The 17,662-nt window shown below is 42.3% G+C and overlaps 1 protein-coding gene across 3 annotated transcripts in view; it reads right to left on the bottom strand.

Annotated features, from left to right (window-relative positions):
• The window catches only part of RAD51B (RAD51 paralog B), a 641,700-nt gene that overhangs the window by 39,247 nt on the left and 584,791 nt on the right, over positions 1-17,662 (bottom strand). For 2 of the 3 annotated variants that reach the window (XM_029239093.1, XM_029239092.1), the window contains exon 10: positions 2,367-2,445. In XM_029239093.1, coding sequence (XP_029094926.1) covers positions 2,367-2,445 — 79 coding nt within the window. Of the gene's footprint in view, positions 1-48; positions 2,446-17,662 lie in introns of those variants that run through there. The other variant, XM_029239091.1, reaches the window with a different exon arrangement.

Raw genomic sequence — 17,662 nt, 5'->3', positions numbered from 1 at the left:
ACAAGAAATATTTCATGAAACAGTACAATATGTGTATGTTATTTTCCATTCTCTATTTCTTTTTTTTTTTAATGCTCGTTATGATTCCTTAATTTTGTTTCATGACCCACCAATGGGTTGCAAAACAGTTTTGCAAAGCACTGAATCAAGGTCAACATTGTCTTTTTCAAGCTGACACAACTAGGATGCTAGAGATTTTCTCAGGAACCTACCAGAGCTGGAATGGAAATCCAAGGTGGTCTCTCTAACACAGGAGGGATCCCCATTTTTCTGAGGATCAGAGCTCCTTTTTGTTTCCCCAGAGCCTTGGGAGCACATAGCCAGAGGGGAGGGAATGCCCAGAGGTTTGCATTAAGTGGCATTGCTGACAGGGGCAGAGAGTTCTGCCACCTCCAAAAAACCTCAGAGAGGAAGGCGTAGTTTCAAAAGCAAATAGGTGAGGCTCTGAAATCTCCCAGACATTTTTATTTACTGGTTGGGATTCTTGCATCATCAGACACTTTGCTGAATGTTTCTCTTTCCTGGACACCCAGCTCCAGGTCAGCCTCCTTTAGTAATCCACTTTCTCCCGTTTTCCAACTATGTCTAATAGTCTTTCTTTGTAGTTTCTCAACCCCTACCAATTCATTGTAGTTCCAGTTTCTAAATACTTTCCCTAAACAATTTCCTCCTTCCTGTCAAAATCATGATCTTAGCAATGAGAGTCAGAGAGGCAATTCTATGTATCTTGTTCCCACCAATATTATCCAAAAGTTATCCAAATAAGACCATGCTTTCAAATGTTATCTACCAAAATGCCGAGTGATCAAGATACAGGCACCATATCAAGGCCCTCCTACAAGCCATCTGGGCAGAACTGGCCCTTTTCCTCGTGAAATTATCTTGTAATCTTCCATAGAACTTCTTGAAATCTTCATCTAAAATTGCTATTTACTAGACTTCTAATCTTTTAAGAAACGCTCTAAAAATGGAGAGCCAAAGGGCACACTGTGCACTGGGTCCACACCAGTCCAGCTTTCTGATCCCTTATTACTTATACACCCTTAGAGAGTCTGTAACAAAGGGGCCTGCTGTTTGCTTTGCTTAATCTGGTCTTAAAATCTCTGCTTCTTTGTCAGAAAACAATATTTGCAATTGTAAAAAAAATATTTACCAAGGAACTTAGATAGCATAAGTCAAAGGCTAAGAGTCAAAGGTCAGTAGTTCTTACTCCAAATTTCCCTGGACCCGAGTCCCTGCTGTGGAGCTCAGCTGCACCAAACAAACACGCTGCTTTCTGGGTCCATTAAGAAGTGGATGTTTTAGAAGGAGAGGGAAAGGAAGGCTGCAGCCTGTTCCTCAGTCAGAAGCATGAACCGTCTAGCCTGCCCCACAAAAGCCCTGCTAGATCTTTACAATGCAATGTGTCTCCGTGGGGATATTGTAAGGACTTACTCTGTTTCACAGACTTGGGAAAAATACTCAGCTTACAAAATCCTAAAGGGCAGATATTCCTCCCATGAACAAAAATGACAATACGCTCCTCTGTGGTTCCGGCTAGATGGGCACCTACGCATCTCCTGGGGTAGGGCCTCCTGCCTGACAGCGGGGGACAGACGTGTATCCTGAGCACTTCTGTGGGGACCCTTCTTAATCTACAAAGCTGTCTGGGACATCTGGCCCTGTGCGCTAAGTTCAGTGGGGTTTGAATTTACCCCCTCCTGTTCACTGTTTTCTGCAGACCTGCCACTGGATGCCTTTCCTAACCACCCGAGGACCCAGCATCTGAGAATGATGCCCCTCAATCCACTTTTCCCCCTGTTTGTTGAATTAGTTCTAGGTTGCGGCCTTGGGGGGCCTCTACCACGAGCCAGAACTCAGGCCCGTGTCACAAAGTGCAGGTCTGCAAGGCCTGGTCCCCAGTCGGGACTTAAGCACAGTGAGAGGAAATGGAGTAACCAGAAGGGGGCCGAGGAAGTAGCGCTCATGAAGCCATGACGTTCTTCCACCTGCTAAGTGAGAAGGCTCTGAGGCAGGGCTGGGCCCTCCACGCTGGTGTCAGAGACCTACCTCCTTGTCCCTCACCCCATGGAATCTGCGAAGAGGACTGGGGTGGTTGCAGTTCCTAGCCTACTCGGTTTGTCCCTCATTCTTGGGTTGTCTGTTAGGAGATTCTATAGTTCTCCGTAACCTCTGTCAAATTCTTACCACAACTGCCAGTCTCTCTTATCTTATCAGGATAAACATCACTGGTCAATTCATCTTGGCCTTTGATTCCGTCCCGTCCCGAAGGAGCTTCTATCAGGAGCACAGCAGTAATTATCACCCGCAATGGGCAGCACTGAGCATAATCAGCCTAAAGAAATGGCTTAAGCCGAGAATCTTACCTTGAAGAACCAGGCCTTCCTTCTCGATGGTGTAGACAAATGCGGTGAAGGTCGCCAGAGGGGACTTGGCAATGACAATCTGCACAGAAAGCGCATTTGCTCAGGATTTTAGTCAAAGGAACTAGAGATGAGCCTCTATTCATTCCTATTCCCACTTTGAAACACAGTGGGAACATGTAACTATAAACTGTGAGGTTTGTTTATTGTGAAATTATTTCAGAAACAAGTATTATTCCTTCAGTCAACTGATCACCTTGGAAGGCTGTACATCAATTCCAACTATTCTACCACCGAATGCCATATTCTTGAACCAGTTCTAGATGTAAGTTTCATTATGCTATCGCATGCCTAAACAGCCACCTTTCTGCCCAAAGATAAATTTAGCCTGATTGTCCCATTTCATTCATAAATTTAGCTATTTTACTAAAAGAATAAAATAAAATCTACCCCTAAAAGATAAAGATTTAACATCACTGCAAGTATTCAAAATAACTTGGTAAAGGCAGAGCCATGATAGGTTGCTTTGTTGGCCCCAAATCTTCACCCAGTCTGTATTCACACCCTTAGCCATGTGACTACATTCCCTTTTACATGAGGTGTAGAGTATTTCCCATGGCCCTGGACTGTGGGTTTGGCCACACGACTTGCTTTGAATAACAGATTGTGCCAACTCTTAGCCTAGGCCTCAAGAAGCCTCACATAACTTCACTTGTTCTTTTATGCTTCTGCTACTGCCAGAGAGAAATATGTTCAAGATAATCTGTTATCTCATAAGGAGAATGAGAGACACCTGACCCAGAGCTGGCCAGCCAGGCCCAGTCTAAATAGCCGACCCCCAGGAGACCCACATACACATTGGTTAAATGCTTATGACTGTATGCATGACTGTGATTTTGATGATGTTGTCACGAAGTATTATTGCGGTGAGAGTTTACTGCTATATCAGCCAACATAAAATATCAAAAATATTTTGAGCAATGGCATTCTCCTAAGAACACCCACTTTAAAGGGGATGGTCATCTGGTTGTTAAAAAAATTACTATCATTAACACCCATTATCACACCTGATATGATTCCACAGAACCTCTAAGAACTGGCAGATTATTGTATTATAACATTTCTCCTGAAGGAAGATGAATGTCCACTTTCCGTTTTACAAATTAACATCATAAAAAAATAGTGATAGCTTGGCACAGAGCCACTTAGGTAATCAGGGAGGCAAGGGAGAAGGAAGAAATAATTTCAAATAACCAAAAGGCTTACATGTACTGTCTCAATCTATCTCAATTCAACAAACATTTACTGACTGTCAACTATGAGAAATGGTGGAAAAGAATGGTAGAAAGACCACAGGTTGAAGTCATGGAGTTTGAATCTATGTTCTCCCACTAATCAACTCAGTGCCTATGGCAGCACCTGTGATCTCCCCCAGTAGCCACCCTTTTCTGGTTAGTTAACAACTCTCCAGGTTTCAACATTTTTCTGCCTCTTTTGCAACTGGATGTGGCTAAGTTTTGACTAATGGAATGTGAGTACAGTGACAGGTAGAACTTCTGGATTATAAGAAAATTATGGGCTCTTCACTTTCCCTTTCCCTCTTCCCAAGGGTAGGAACCAGCTTCAGCCACATCCTGGGGGATGATGAAGCAATAGGGGAGAAGGAAGCTGGGTGACCTGATGAATCAGCAAAGCATACCACCTGGGGTCACCTGTCCAGCTCAGTACAGAGCCACTTGTCTGAACCACCGTATTTCGGATGTCTGTTACTATGGTGTAGCCTGAATTCTACCCAGTACCGAGGCTCTGGACAACCTCACCTTTTTGAGTCTCAGTTTCCTTATAGGTAAAATGGGGATAACAACACCCACCTAAATGAGATTATTTTGAGGATTAAATTAAGTATATAAAATGCTTCTGTCAAACTAAGAACCTTAGTTTGAACGTTTCCAACCAACTCACCACATGTTTCCCAAGTATCACTTAACTTTTACTCACCAAAAACCAATATACTTTGCTTTTACTAGAAGAATTCAACTCAAGGTGAATCTCAACTTTTATAACTGCTCTAAAGTTACCTAGGTAAACTTGCTCATCATTCTCAGAACCAATGAGTAGATGGTATAGGTGGGCATTTACATCTTCACATCAAAAACATCTCACCTGAAAATTAAGGTAAAACTTTTCTCAGAGGTAGTTTAGGGATGGTTCAGTGTGAGTTTACGGATGCCCCTTGGTAGGGGAATGGCATGGTGGAAGAGAGGACAGTGTTTCTCAAGCTTTAATGTTGGTTTGAATCACCTGCAGGTCCTGTTGACATGCAGATTCTGATTCAGTAGGTTTTGAGCGTGGCTTGAGAGTCTGTCTTTCTAGCAAGATCCTAGGAGATGCTGATGCTGTGCTCCATAGACCACATTTTGAATAGCCAGGTTCAGGAAATTAGCCTGACTGAAGAGTCGAAGATGGAGAAGAAAGAGACAGGAATCCTAGAGTTAGTTAGGAAGCTACTGTAATAATTCAGGCACAAGATGACAAGAGCCTAAACCACAGGTGTGTCACGAAGAATGGGAAAAAAGGAAATGGAGAAGAGAAATATAAATCCTTTAGTTCAAAGGGCAATAGAAATAAACATATCCCAAACCTCAGATCTTTACTGCCTGCATGAAAAAATTGGACATGGAACCAAAAGGGTATTCAGTAAAGTATCATACTATATTTTTGAAAATTTATTTTATAGACTACAGAATCTGAGACTCAGACAAAAGGATGTGATATTCCAATGCAACCACTAAATGACATCTGAGCCTAAGCCTTTCAGCTCAGTGGTGCTACCTCCATCATCTGACAGCTTCCTCCCCCAGGGAGCTCATGCCCACTCTGTGAACATGCCCAGAGCCCCAGCCAGAAGGACCTCACACAAAGGGACCTCACACCTGGAAGTACCTCCCTTCCAGGAAGTCAAGGGGTTTGGACAGGTCATTGATTAATGCCCTGTCCCTCCCAAGCAGGGTTTAAAATGGGTTATCCAAAGGATGATTGCATGCAGTTAGAAAGAGGAAGTGATCAGTTACGTCAGATGAATCCCACTTCCTTTTTTGGCAAAGAACTTCCAGATTGATAGATCAGAGGGCTACCACCGGCATGAACTACTTGATTTTCAGCAAAAAATGTAACAAATTCTCAGTAGCCTCCTAGATAAAGTAAAAACAAGTTGGGCTGGATGCTAACACCATTAAGTGGATTTGAAAGCGACCAAAAGATCAATAGCAATCTGGTGAGGGGTAACAACCTCTAGTAGAATGTACTTGATTCTATCCTTAGTCCTATCATATTAAACATTTTTACTGACCTGAATCAGGACACTGATGTATTCAACTGTTATATTCAATCTATACAACACATCTGGGATCCAGCAGGGAAGAGAACTGGCAAAAATTGCTACCTTAATAGAGCTTACATTCTAAAGGAGGCAAAAGATAATATACAAAATGAATAAGTAGTGAAATATATGGCATATTAGATGATTATATGTGCTATGGAGGAAAAATAACAGAGAAAGAGTATAGGAAGTATACTGGATCAAAAGAGGGGGTCAATTTAAAATAGGGTAGTAAGAGAAGACCTCATTGAAAACGTGACATTTGGACTTGTGGCTCATGTGACTAAACCAATTGATGGGATGCTGAATATGGTAACAGAAGACAAAAAACTTTAGGAGAAGAGTTACTATATTAGATTAGACAATCATTATATGAAAACAAATCTGAATTTGGTTACAGTGTTGGGACAAATCCTACAAATCTTTTAGGACACAATTTTATTGAAATACATGTAAGGCCTTGGCCTTAAGAATAGAGGACCAACTATTGGTTACAGAATGGGGAAGATGAGATTTAACATTCAGAAAATGAATTAGGTGTTGGTTTACTACAGTTCAATACCAGTTGGCTGTGAGATGTGGTTTGCAAAAATCTAGTGTGATCCCAGGTTATATCAATGGAGACACAGTATCTAGAACAAGGGAAGTATCTAGAACAAGGTCCTGCTCTTCTCATTCAGCAAACCATGCTGGTGTTTGGATTGGAGCCCAAATTCCCACAGGGAAATGACAAACAAGAGAACAACTAGGGGAGAACCATCAAGGTGGTTAGACGCCCAAAGCAACCCATGACCACAAACACTTCAATGCAAACATGCTGGTAAGAGGCCTGGGGTGAAGGTGCATATTGTTGTTTTTTTTTTTTTGGCGGTACGCGGGCCTCTCACCGTTGTGGCCTCTCCCGTTGCGGAGCACAGGCTCCGGACGCGCAGGCTCAGCGGCCATGGCTCACGGGCCCAGCCGCTCCGCGGCATGTGGGATCTTCCCGGACCGGGGTACGAACCCGTGTCCCCTGCATCGGCAGGCGGACTCTCAACCACTGCGCCACCAGGGAAGCCCCGCATATTGCTTTTAATATGAGTTTTCTGACCTGGAGATTCTATAGTGTAACATGGTATAGAGGGGAAGTGTAAATTAGCTTTTTAGCCCAAGAGATTTCAGAAAAAAAAAGTGATGCTTGCCACCTATCTTTGGGAATACATATTGACCCTTCCCTTTTTTAGACTTGAATGAGTACCCCATGCCCTTGTGCCTTTCAAACAGTAAATTACCCTCTTATGAAGCAAACAACCCTCCCTAGCAGATACCTTAGGCTATTCTGTTTTAGATGCTGTCAACCTATAAAGCTGGGGTGTTCTAATCACTGCCTGACTTGTGCTGTTGTCAGGTGTCCTTCTGTCTTCTTCAATACATAAGCCCTGCAGGGAGGGCCTGGCTGCTTATAAAATCCCGGAGCCTTAGTGAAAAGTTTTTTATCCTACTCAGCCATGTGTGCAGTGTGTGTAGCTAGCTTTGGAACCCTCTGAGGGTTCACGGAAATATGTAGTTGGGTAAGAATGAGTACAGACCCATGCGGCTCCGAAAACCCTGGAACTCCACAAGACAGGTGTGTGGTATTGTGAGCCATAATCACACTTCCTGCAAATAGCCAGATTGTTTTTTCTTGAATGTTTCCTTCATATCAGACAAGCTCGACTGTAGCTACATCCTAATGGATACACTTACTCCTCTCTTCACCTATCCTCGCAAGGAACGTGTTCATCAATATTTTTAAATTATCCGAGGAACATTTAAGGTATACCTAATATGTACTAAGTGTTGGGTCCCAAATCCCACTACTGTCTGGAAGTAATTTCCATTATTTGTACCATCCACCCATCTACGCATGTACCTGTTCAACCCATAAACATTTACTGGGCAATCTCCCTTGTGCTAGGCACTGTTCTAGGTGCAGGGGACATAGCAGGGGGCAAGACAGATGAGGTCCTTGCTCTCGTGGAGCTGACATTCTGGTGGCAGAAGATAATACAAGGAAGCCTTTAGGCCTTTGGGTTTTTTTTCACTTTGACCTTCGACTGTGAGCCCTTCATTCTTGGGCACTCATTCAGTCCATCCATCCATCAGCAAACATTTACTGAGTACCTACTATGGGTCAGGAGGATTCAATTTGCGCTGTGTGAATTTGCACTTTTTAAAAGACTGCCATCTGAGACACACAGATATAGAGAACAAACTAGTGGTTACCACGGGGCAGGGGGCTCAGAGGGGTGGGGGGAGGGGAGGTCTAAACTACTGGGTGTAAGATAGGCTTAAGGATGTACTGTACGATAGGAAAATATAGCCAATATGTGGTGGAAATATAGCCAATATTTTATAATAACTGCAAATGGATAGTAAACTTTAAAAGTTGTACAAAAAATACACAAAAATTAAAAACAAGAAAAAGAAAACAGACACACAATCATAGCGTAGACCATTAATTAAACTTCCACCATTAAGACGTACAACAACAACGAAAAAGACTGTCATCTGTTTCTACCTCAATTTATTTCCTAGATGTATGTTCTGAATTCTTGATGGGATTGCACAGATCAGGGGCATTTCCTCTGATTCCATACCCTTCCATCCCATAGGGCCCAGTCCAGTGCTGTTTTGCATGCGTGGGCTCCTAAAATGACTGATGGGCATTTTTTTCACTGTTCCTCACTTTATCCCCATGCTGTATGTGTGAAGGTTTCTCCCAGTGTACAAGCGAAAATCCAGAGGCCTAGGTACTCTAAATAAAACAAGGGGGGAGAAGATGGCTCTTGGAGCTCACTGGCCTCCCCTTACAGACCCTCTTGCCCTTCTTTTACATCCCTCCACTCAAGTACCTATTTTGCTCTGAGCAAATAAGTTGTCAGCTGATTCTCTTCAGCTCTAAAGCATAGCTGGTTTAAACCTTCCAGTGTTACCCTTTCTGGTGTTTGCATTTTAATATGAGACTCTCAGAAAAGAGGAATTGATCTAAAGTGGTGGAAAGTCCTGCAGGATTGGGGTGGGGGGGGCCTTCCAGGGTTCCCACAGTAATGATGATGATGGAAATGACAACCAACAGACGTTATTCCTCAGAACAACCCTTTGAGTTAGGCAGCTCATAAGTGCCGAAGACAGGATTCCAGCCCAAGCCAACTAGTTCTATAGTCTGTACTTTTAACCAGCACGATGGTAGCCCCCGATTTGTCAAGCACAGATCAATCCACTTCCATGGGATAAGACATCAAAGAGGCAGAATACATAACACCAAATAAGGGCATTTCTTCTGCAGCATGGATATGGCACGATTCAAGCCAAAGAAGGGAACCGGACGGCATCCATGCAGGTTGATTCAGCTGTTCACAAGCTTCCTCTGCCCTTCATGTCTGAATGTCCAAATCCTACCTACTCTTTGAACCCCATAAAAATGCTACCTCTTGCAGAAAGCGTTTGCCAATTTCTCCAGCCTGGGGTAATGGCTCTTGAACCCACCACAGTATCTGTACCTCCCTAATAGCGCTTACTGTTCTCTCCACCACTTTTTTTTTTTTTTTTTTGCGGTACGCGGGCCTCTCACTGCTGTGGCCTCTCCCGTTGCGGAGCACAGGCTCCGGATGCGCAGGCTCAGCGGCCATGGCTCACGGGCCCAGCCGCTCCGCGGCATGTGGGATCTTCCCGGACCGGGGCACAAACCCACGTCCCCTGCATCGGCAGGCGGACTCTCCACCACTGCGCCACCAGGGAAGCCCTCTCCACCATTTTATAGTTAACGTTACTTGAATTTACTACCATGTATTTGAAGGCGGAGGCCATCATCATCATTGCTGCTCCTCCTGGTGCTACCAGCCTCCAGTGTGGTGCTGTATGCATAACAGAAGCTCAGTTATGAAATACAAAAAAAAAAAAAAAAGGTGACCCTCAGAAGATCTGACTCATACCCATTTTGAGGACTTAACTGGCACCCCATTCCCAAAGTTGGGGGACTTAGACGATGCCATAGAAAAGAGCAGGCTGCCCAGTCAATCACTGCCAAGATTCTCAGCTTGGGCAGGACCAAAGTCAAGTCTTTGGTTTCAGCTTGCTATAGCATCACATGTTTTTCCTGGCGTGATCTCACTTCCAAGAGGCTCAGAAAGTGGAAAGGGAGCCACAGAACAGAAAGTGCTGGGCTTAGGAACCTCAGGCCTCCTCCAGGATGGCGACACCTTCTAGGGATAGTGCCTGTGTCTTTTGAAAGTATAGGTGCGACCCTCCTCTGGAGCAACCCAGCCTAGCCCGTCACCTCCACGGGTGGCCAGGAAGGCCAGTGTGGAGAAGACAGCACAAAGATGTCAGGAACCTTGGCTACAGGCTATCCTGGAGGCTGTTTTTATAGAGTTCTGGTCCTGGCAGGGTATATGAGTTTCTGCAAAAGAGCCCTGACTTGAGGAAAAAGTGAATTTTGCCTTTGTGGCCCAGGGAAGCAGACATGAATAGGCAGCCGTGCGCTGAGGGTAAGCTGGCACTGGTTCTTCCACTTTCTCTTCTCCATATCCTGTGCCAGGCAGGCTTCCTTTAACACTGCTAATGAATCCTTCCTCTCTTTTATTTCCTTCCCCTTCCCACCCATTACCCCAAATCTCATATTGGTTGGGGGCAAAGGGCAGAGTAAAATGAGCTGGCAGAAGGAAAGTGTAAGCAGAGTTTCTTCCTGTAGGGGCAGGTGGTAGGCCTGGTGTTCTTTCTGTCCCTTTCTTTCTATTTACAAAACGCAGGGCCCAAAGACAATGTAATGTGTTCAGCCAAGAAAACTGGAGTGAGAAGCAGTTGAGTTGGATAGCTCAGAAATAGGACTTTGCATCCATCCACAGTTTCCTAGCTTGCTAATTTTTTAACCCTATCTCAGTCTCCCCCATGACCAGCAAGATTATGTGGCAGTGGATGAACTCACCAGCGACGCCCTTGTTGAACATGTCTAATACTTTCATCTGTATGCAAGGGTCCTGCTGAGAAGCAAAGGGAGCAAACCCACTGACTCTAAAATGTCCTTCAACAGGGATCCTATTATCTCATTTCAACTGGATGCCTGGGCTAATAAAACCCATTGCTAAGCTAACCAAACCTTTCCTCTAGCTGTGCCAAATGTCTGCGACAGAAATCCTTCATGCCAGGGATTTTCCTCCTTGTCCAAGACTTAGAAAAAGGTTGTTTTCTCAGCTGCTTTGAAGCCCAGGAAGAGAGCCAGGGAGGCAAACAAGCCAGCCAGTCTTGCATCAGATAATTCAACAGGCTTTTGATAACCTCAAGTCTTCTGTCCCTTCTCCAGGTTGAGCTGAACTCTCCAAGCCAAGGGACAGAAAGGCCGGAAATGCTCCAGACAGGAAGATCTCTGTGGCTGGAAGGAGGCCACAGGATCAGGGGGGCTTGAAGTGTACTCAGTGATCCTCAAAGGAATTCCCTAGTCATTGTGTTAAGAGAGCTGTAGGGAAAGGTGGCAGAGGTCCAGGTCTCAGTCCATATCTGGACTGTATACTGATTAGAATCGGCTCCATCACTTGGAAAATCACTCTCCATGGAACACTGAAGCCTCAGTACCAACAGCTTTGCAAGATTATGAGGGGAGAGTAGAGAATGCGTTTAACGGTGTCTAAACTGCTTTCTCAAAATAGGGGAGCAAGATCTGTAGAAGTAATACAGTGCTGGAAAATGACAGGGTGGAAAAATGAACTGTGTTTGAGCAGGCGTGAACTTATTAATTTACCTACATGTGGCCTATTTCATAACTTTTCCTACAGAAACTGGGGGCAGAAATCTGAAGTTGATTTGAATCCCTTACGAAATATAATTCTAGACCCTGGGAAGATTCTCCTAGAAAGTTTGGTCCTGAGGCTACAAGATCTTATCCCCGCACCCCCTCCCCCCCCCCCCCCCCCCGGGCCCAGAGTATCATTATGCTCTTTCATAACATCTCTGGGGGTGAAGTGATTGTTTAAAAATGTTTATATAATACATTAGGTTCCCAAAGTTTATAACCTAAAAGAGCTTTTGTTCCTTAAAGAAAACATTAATTTCTTCAGCTCAATAGGCTCTTCACTTATAAATTATGGGATGACAATAGCTCAGGGTCAGAGTGGTATTTTGAGTTTGTAATTTTCCCATCATTTATTATGAAAAATTTCAAACATGCAGCAAAATTAAAAGAATTTTATAGTGAATAGCCATAAACCTATCAAGTAGATTCTACCACTAACATTTTATTATACTTGTTTTTATCACTTATCTATTCATCCACCAACCCATCTTATTTGTTTGTTGTTGTTGCATTTTAAAGTAAATTGCAAACATCAGTACACTTTCCCCTAGATACTTTAGCATTCATGTAATTAACTATAAGCTTAATATTTGTTCATATATCTTAAAAACCATGTTAGGTTTTTTTTTTTTCCCAGTGAACTTTACTTTTTTTTTTTTTTTTTTTTTACTACGCTGGCCTCTCACTGCTGTGGCCCCTCCTGTCGCGGAGCACAGGCTCCGGATGCGCAGGCCCAGCGACCACGGGCCCAGCCGCTCCGCGGCACGCGGGATCCTCCCAGACCGGGGCACGAACCCGCGTCCCCCGAATAGGCAGGCGGACCCCCGACCACTGCGCCACCAGGGAAGCCCCTCCAGTGAACTTTATATGTAGTTTGAAAGAGTTAGTGATTTTTCCCCAATTATACTAAAATCAGAGAGAATTTAGCGACTACACCTATATGGTAGTATGCAAATTTATATAGTCAAAGAATATGGCTCATTAGTTCTTTCTGTATTAAGTATCAGCTCTATTGAGGTGAATTTACAACAATAAGATTCTTAAATAGGTATTTAAGTTACATATTTCCCTCCAAGCAGTGCTTTAGTTGCATCTAATAAGTTTTGGTATGTTGTATTTTTGTTTTCATTTTCTCAAAGTATTTTCTAATTTCCCTTGTTATTTATTCTTTGACTTGTTGCTTATTTAGGAGTGACTTGTGTGAGTATATGTTTAATTTGTACACATTTGAGAATCCCCCAAATTTCCCTTTGTTATTGACTATTAATTCTATTTCAGTGTGATTAGTGTGCATGGTTTTGTCCTTTTCAATTAACTGAGGCTTGTCTGGTGGCCTAATGTATGGTTTATCCATGAGAATGTTCCACAAACACTTGGGAAGAATGTAGGTAGAGTGTTCTATAGCTGCCTATTAGGTCTAGTTGGTTTATAGTATTGGTCAGGTCTTCTATTTCCTTGTTGATCTCCTGCATAGTCGTTCTATCCATTACTGAAAGTGGATACTGAAGTCTCCAACTATTGTTGTTGAATTGTCGATTTCTCCCTTCAATTCTGTCAGTTTTTGCTTCATATATTCTGGGGCTCAGTTAGGTGCATATATGGTTAACATTGTTATGTCTTCCCAATGGATTCGCCCTTTTATCATTATAAAATGTCCTTTTTTGTTTCCAGTAATAATTTTTGTCTTAAAGTCTATTTTGTCTGATATTAGTATAGCCATTCTAGCCCTTTTTTGGTTACTATTTGTAAATTGGTTCCTAGATCCAATTCCAAGGTGTATGTTTGTGGAGACCTTCCCACACCAACAAGCAATTCTTAGACACGAGCAGGGTGTCTGAGAATTGAACCCTGCTTCTGACATTATCTACCCAGAGATAGAATCATATTTCACAGGTAAAGGGCTCAGTCCCACAAGACTTCAGATGGCCCTCCACTTCAGATGCCAGTTGCAAGCCCAGGTTTATACCTGTGCTTCTGACTGACTGCATACTAACTGGAGGTTCCCATGACCCTCTCCTTGTGTTCCATTAATTTTCTAGAATGGCTCACAAAAGTCAGGAAAGTCCACTTACTCACTAGACTACAAATTTATTATAAAGGATATTAGAGGATACAAATCAACAACCAGGTGAGGAGACATATAGGGTGAGGTCCCAAACAAAATAGCTTCTGTCCTAGTGGAGCTTGGGGTCCAGCATGGCGGCATGTGGAAGTGTTCTTGTTCCCCAACGTGGAAGCTCTCTGAACCCCTCTCTTTCTGGGTTTTTATGAAGGCTTAATTACATAGGCATAATTGATTAACTCATTGTCCATTGCTGATTGATTCAACTTCTAGCCCCTCTGCCCTCCCCAGAAATCAGAGGGTGGGACTGAAAATTCCGACCCTCTTTTCGTGGTTGCTTCTCCTGGAAACCAGCTCCTATCCTTAGGTGCTTCACAAAAGTCATCTTCATTAACATAAACCCAGTTGTGGTGGAAAGGGCCTATTAGACATAACAAGACAACCATTTCACTATTATGGCTCTGAAGCATTTTCAAAAACTAAGGACAAGAGACTAAATATTGTAACAAAAGATGCTCCTGTTGCTCTTATTGCTCAGAAAATTCTAAGGGTTTTGGAACATGTGGGTCAGGAACTATGGATAAAGACTAAATATATATGAGAAATATATTTTGGTCATCTGAATGACCAAATATATATACTTCTTATAAATCACAATATCACAGTTTGCATGGTATATAATATCCATTCTTTTAATTTCAATTGATTTATGTCTTTGACTTTATACAGTTGGATCATGTGGGTGGGGTTGATTGAAGTGTTGAGTCCATTTACTTTTTTTTTTTTTCAATTTTTTAAATTTTTGGCTGCATTGGGTCTTCATTGCTGCACGTGGGCTTTCTCTAGTTGCGGCGAGCGGGGGCTACTCTTCGTTACGGTGTGTGGGCTTCTCCTCATGGTGGCTTCTCTTGTTGCAGAGCACAGGCTCTAGGCGCCCAGGCTTCAGTATTTGCAGCACGCGGGCTCAGTGATTGTGGCACGTGGGCCCTAAGGCTCGCAGGCTTCAGTAGTTGTGGCGTGCGGGCTTAGTTGCTCTGCGGCATGTGGGATCTTCCCAGACCAGGGATCGAACCTGCGTCCCCTACATTGGCAGGTGGATTCTTAACCACTGTACCACCAGGGAAGTCCTGAGTCCATTTACTTTTAATGTGATTATTGATAAATTAGGATATATGTCTGCCATTTTGCTATGTGTTTTTCTGTGTTATCTTGTGGTTTATGTTCCTCTATTTTTCTATTACTGATTTCTCTGTGTTAGATATTTTTCTAGTTTACCATTTTAATTCTTTTGTTTCTTTTACTATCCATTTTCTTATAGGTTGCCCTGGGGATTGCTATTAACATCTTAACTTAAAATAACCTAGTTCAGTCTGATACTACTTTAATTTAAACTGTTTACAAAAAAAACACTTTGCTCCAATGTAGGTCCATTTTCTTCTCCTCCTTTGTACTACCATTGTTATGTAAACTACATCTTTATACATTAGAAGTCCACCAACATAGTTTTATATTTATTGCTTTATGCAGTTTTCAAATCATATTAGAGAAAAATATAATTACAAAAAAAATCCCACATTCATGCTTCTACATTTACCTATATATTTACCTTTACCAGTGCTCTTTACTTTTTCAGGTGGATTCAAGTTACCCTCAGAGTCTTTTCATTTCAGCTTGAAGGACTCCTTTTAGTATTTCTTGTAGGGTAGGTGTACTAGTGACAAATTCTCAGATTTTGTATTTCTGTGAGTGCCTTAATTTCTTCTTCATTTTTGAAGGATAGTTTTGCTGGATATACAATTCTTGGTTGACAGTCTTCCTTTCAGCAATTTGATTACATCTTTCCATTGCCTTCTGGCCTCCACAGTTTCTGATCAGGAGTCAGCCTATAATTTTATTGAAGATGCCTTACACATGAAGTCACTTAGTGATTAATGATTGAACTGTATTTGAATAAACAGATTTCCCTAAATGCCTTGAATCGGTAAGTCTCCCAGCTTTTGCCAATGGTCTGTGTGTGTGTGTTGGGGCATGCATTCAGGCAATTTAAAACTTTGTCTTAACGTTCACTTCCTGTTTACAGAGCCTCAAGGTCAGCCAGCAGTGACAGCTTAAGGTCTTCTCAGGTCTTTCTTGGGCATGAGCAAAGCTCTGGGCATGTGTGTAACTTCTAGAGTCCCTGGTATACGTAGGACCTTTACAAAGCTCCTTGTGGACATCTTATCCCCCAATTTTTCCTTTAAAATTTTTTTGGTCAGCCTCTTGTTAGCTCTACCTGGTAACAGGACCTTAGGCAGCCATGAAGGTAAACAATTGCTACTGATTATTTTCAACGAACACCCTGTAGGTAGGGATATTCACACAAACCAAGTTCTGAGTCAGGTCAAATAGTGACAGTTCTCTTGGACAGGGCTTTTGGGGAGCTCCAAACCTTTCCAAGCTACAGTACAAAGCTAATGTAGCTGCGAGATGGTTGGCTTTCAAGCTTACTGCAGATCTGGGGAAAGGACGATGGAATTAGTGAAAGTTTAATGCCACAAATCTTGCTGTTCTTACTGAGATTCACCTGGTTTTCTTGAATTAAAATTCGCCAGACTTTCCAAGCCTTTAATTAATTTCCAGAGTTCTGAAAAAGTTGATTTTGACAGTTTTAGTCCATGTTCTTGTTGATTTTGAGGAGCTGCAGGTTGTCTGAGTGTCTTACTCTGCCATTCTATATGTTCAGTCTCCCAAGACAAATTTTTAAACATCCTGATTCAATACCCATCTTTATTACCTCCCCCTATTCAACCCTGCAATTCTTTTTCTGTTTTAAATATTTTCACAGTTCTAGAAAATTGATTATTTTGTTTTGTTTTTAATCAACTTAACACTTACACATAATTCAAATAATATCACTTGGTATTATCATCCACCCCTTTAACTGAACTTATGTCAGCTACCATATTTTTGATTTTCAGGAGCTCTTCCTTGTCCTATGACTATTTCTAATTCAACACAACCTATTCTTGTTTTCATATCATCTTTAACTCTCTGAGGATATTAATTATAGTTTAAGGGTCTTTTCCCCCTAAATCTTGCATTATCTCTAACTCCTCATGGTTCTTGTTTGTTTTGTTTTCTCTTTGATGTGGGAGGCACGTTCTAAAGTTGGGTGATCCTTGGTTGTTCAGTCATGTTTAAATTATATAATAGAAAATATAATTTATTCTAAAAATATAATTAGAAATACTGTGTACACGGACAACATTTGTAAATTGGTGGGATTCACTGGACACTGATGAATTTCAACACATGGAGATACCTTCTCAGAGGTGGACTGCTATTTACAGAGAAGAGTTGTTCAATCTCTTGTCCAGTGCCTACACTCTAGAAGCAGGGCAGAGAAAGGGGCTTCAGATTCACCATTTGGCAGGTGTAATCCCTTGTGTTAGCCAGTGCCTCCCCTTGTCCTCTGCTTTGTTTGAAGTCCCAAGTCTGAAACTTCTCTAATTTATTTTCTCCAAAGATAAATTTTGGCCTTCAACCTGGGTTGGAGATTGGTCACCTGGCTGTCCAGGGTGAGAAAGGTGGTCCAACTATTTCCTATATTTCATGTAAAATTTTCAACCAATCTCCTGTTTTCATCTTCTCTGGCTTCTCTGATATCTGGTGCTTCCAAGTCTCAGGAAATCTTGTAAGTGTTCTACTGTTAATGCTACACTGAAAGCGCCTTGGTTTGCAGGTTCTTCTGTTATATCTTGTCAATCTTCTGTCTCTTCCTGTCTTCCAATATCTTGTTGAAACCTGTTCATGTCTCAAAGGGATCTAATCCCTTTGCCCTTTTGGGTTACCATTTTTTATTATTAGTAAACTGAAATAATTTCAGATAGATCATGAGAAAGGGTGGAGATAAATATGAGTGGTCAAACCTCCACATTAAAGAGGAGGCTCTCTTTGTGAGCTTTAGTTCTTCTATCTCCAATCAGGTAGTGATTTGGTGGTATTATCATAATACCAGCTTTGAGGGTCAGTTACACACACACACACACACACACACGCACATACCATACCTA

This window comes from Monodon monoceros, unplaced genomic scaffold (assembly GCF_005190385.1).
Source record: "Monodon monoceros isolate NGI ecotype Baffin Bay Population unplaced genomic scaffold, NGI_Narwhal_1 Super_Scaffold_21, whole genome shotgun sequence".
Lineage (NCBI taxonomy): Eukaryota > Metazoa > Chordata > Mammalia > Artiodactyla > Monodontidae > Monodon > Monodon monoceros.
This window is presented reverse-complemented; position numbering and strand designations above follow the sequence as displayed.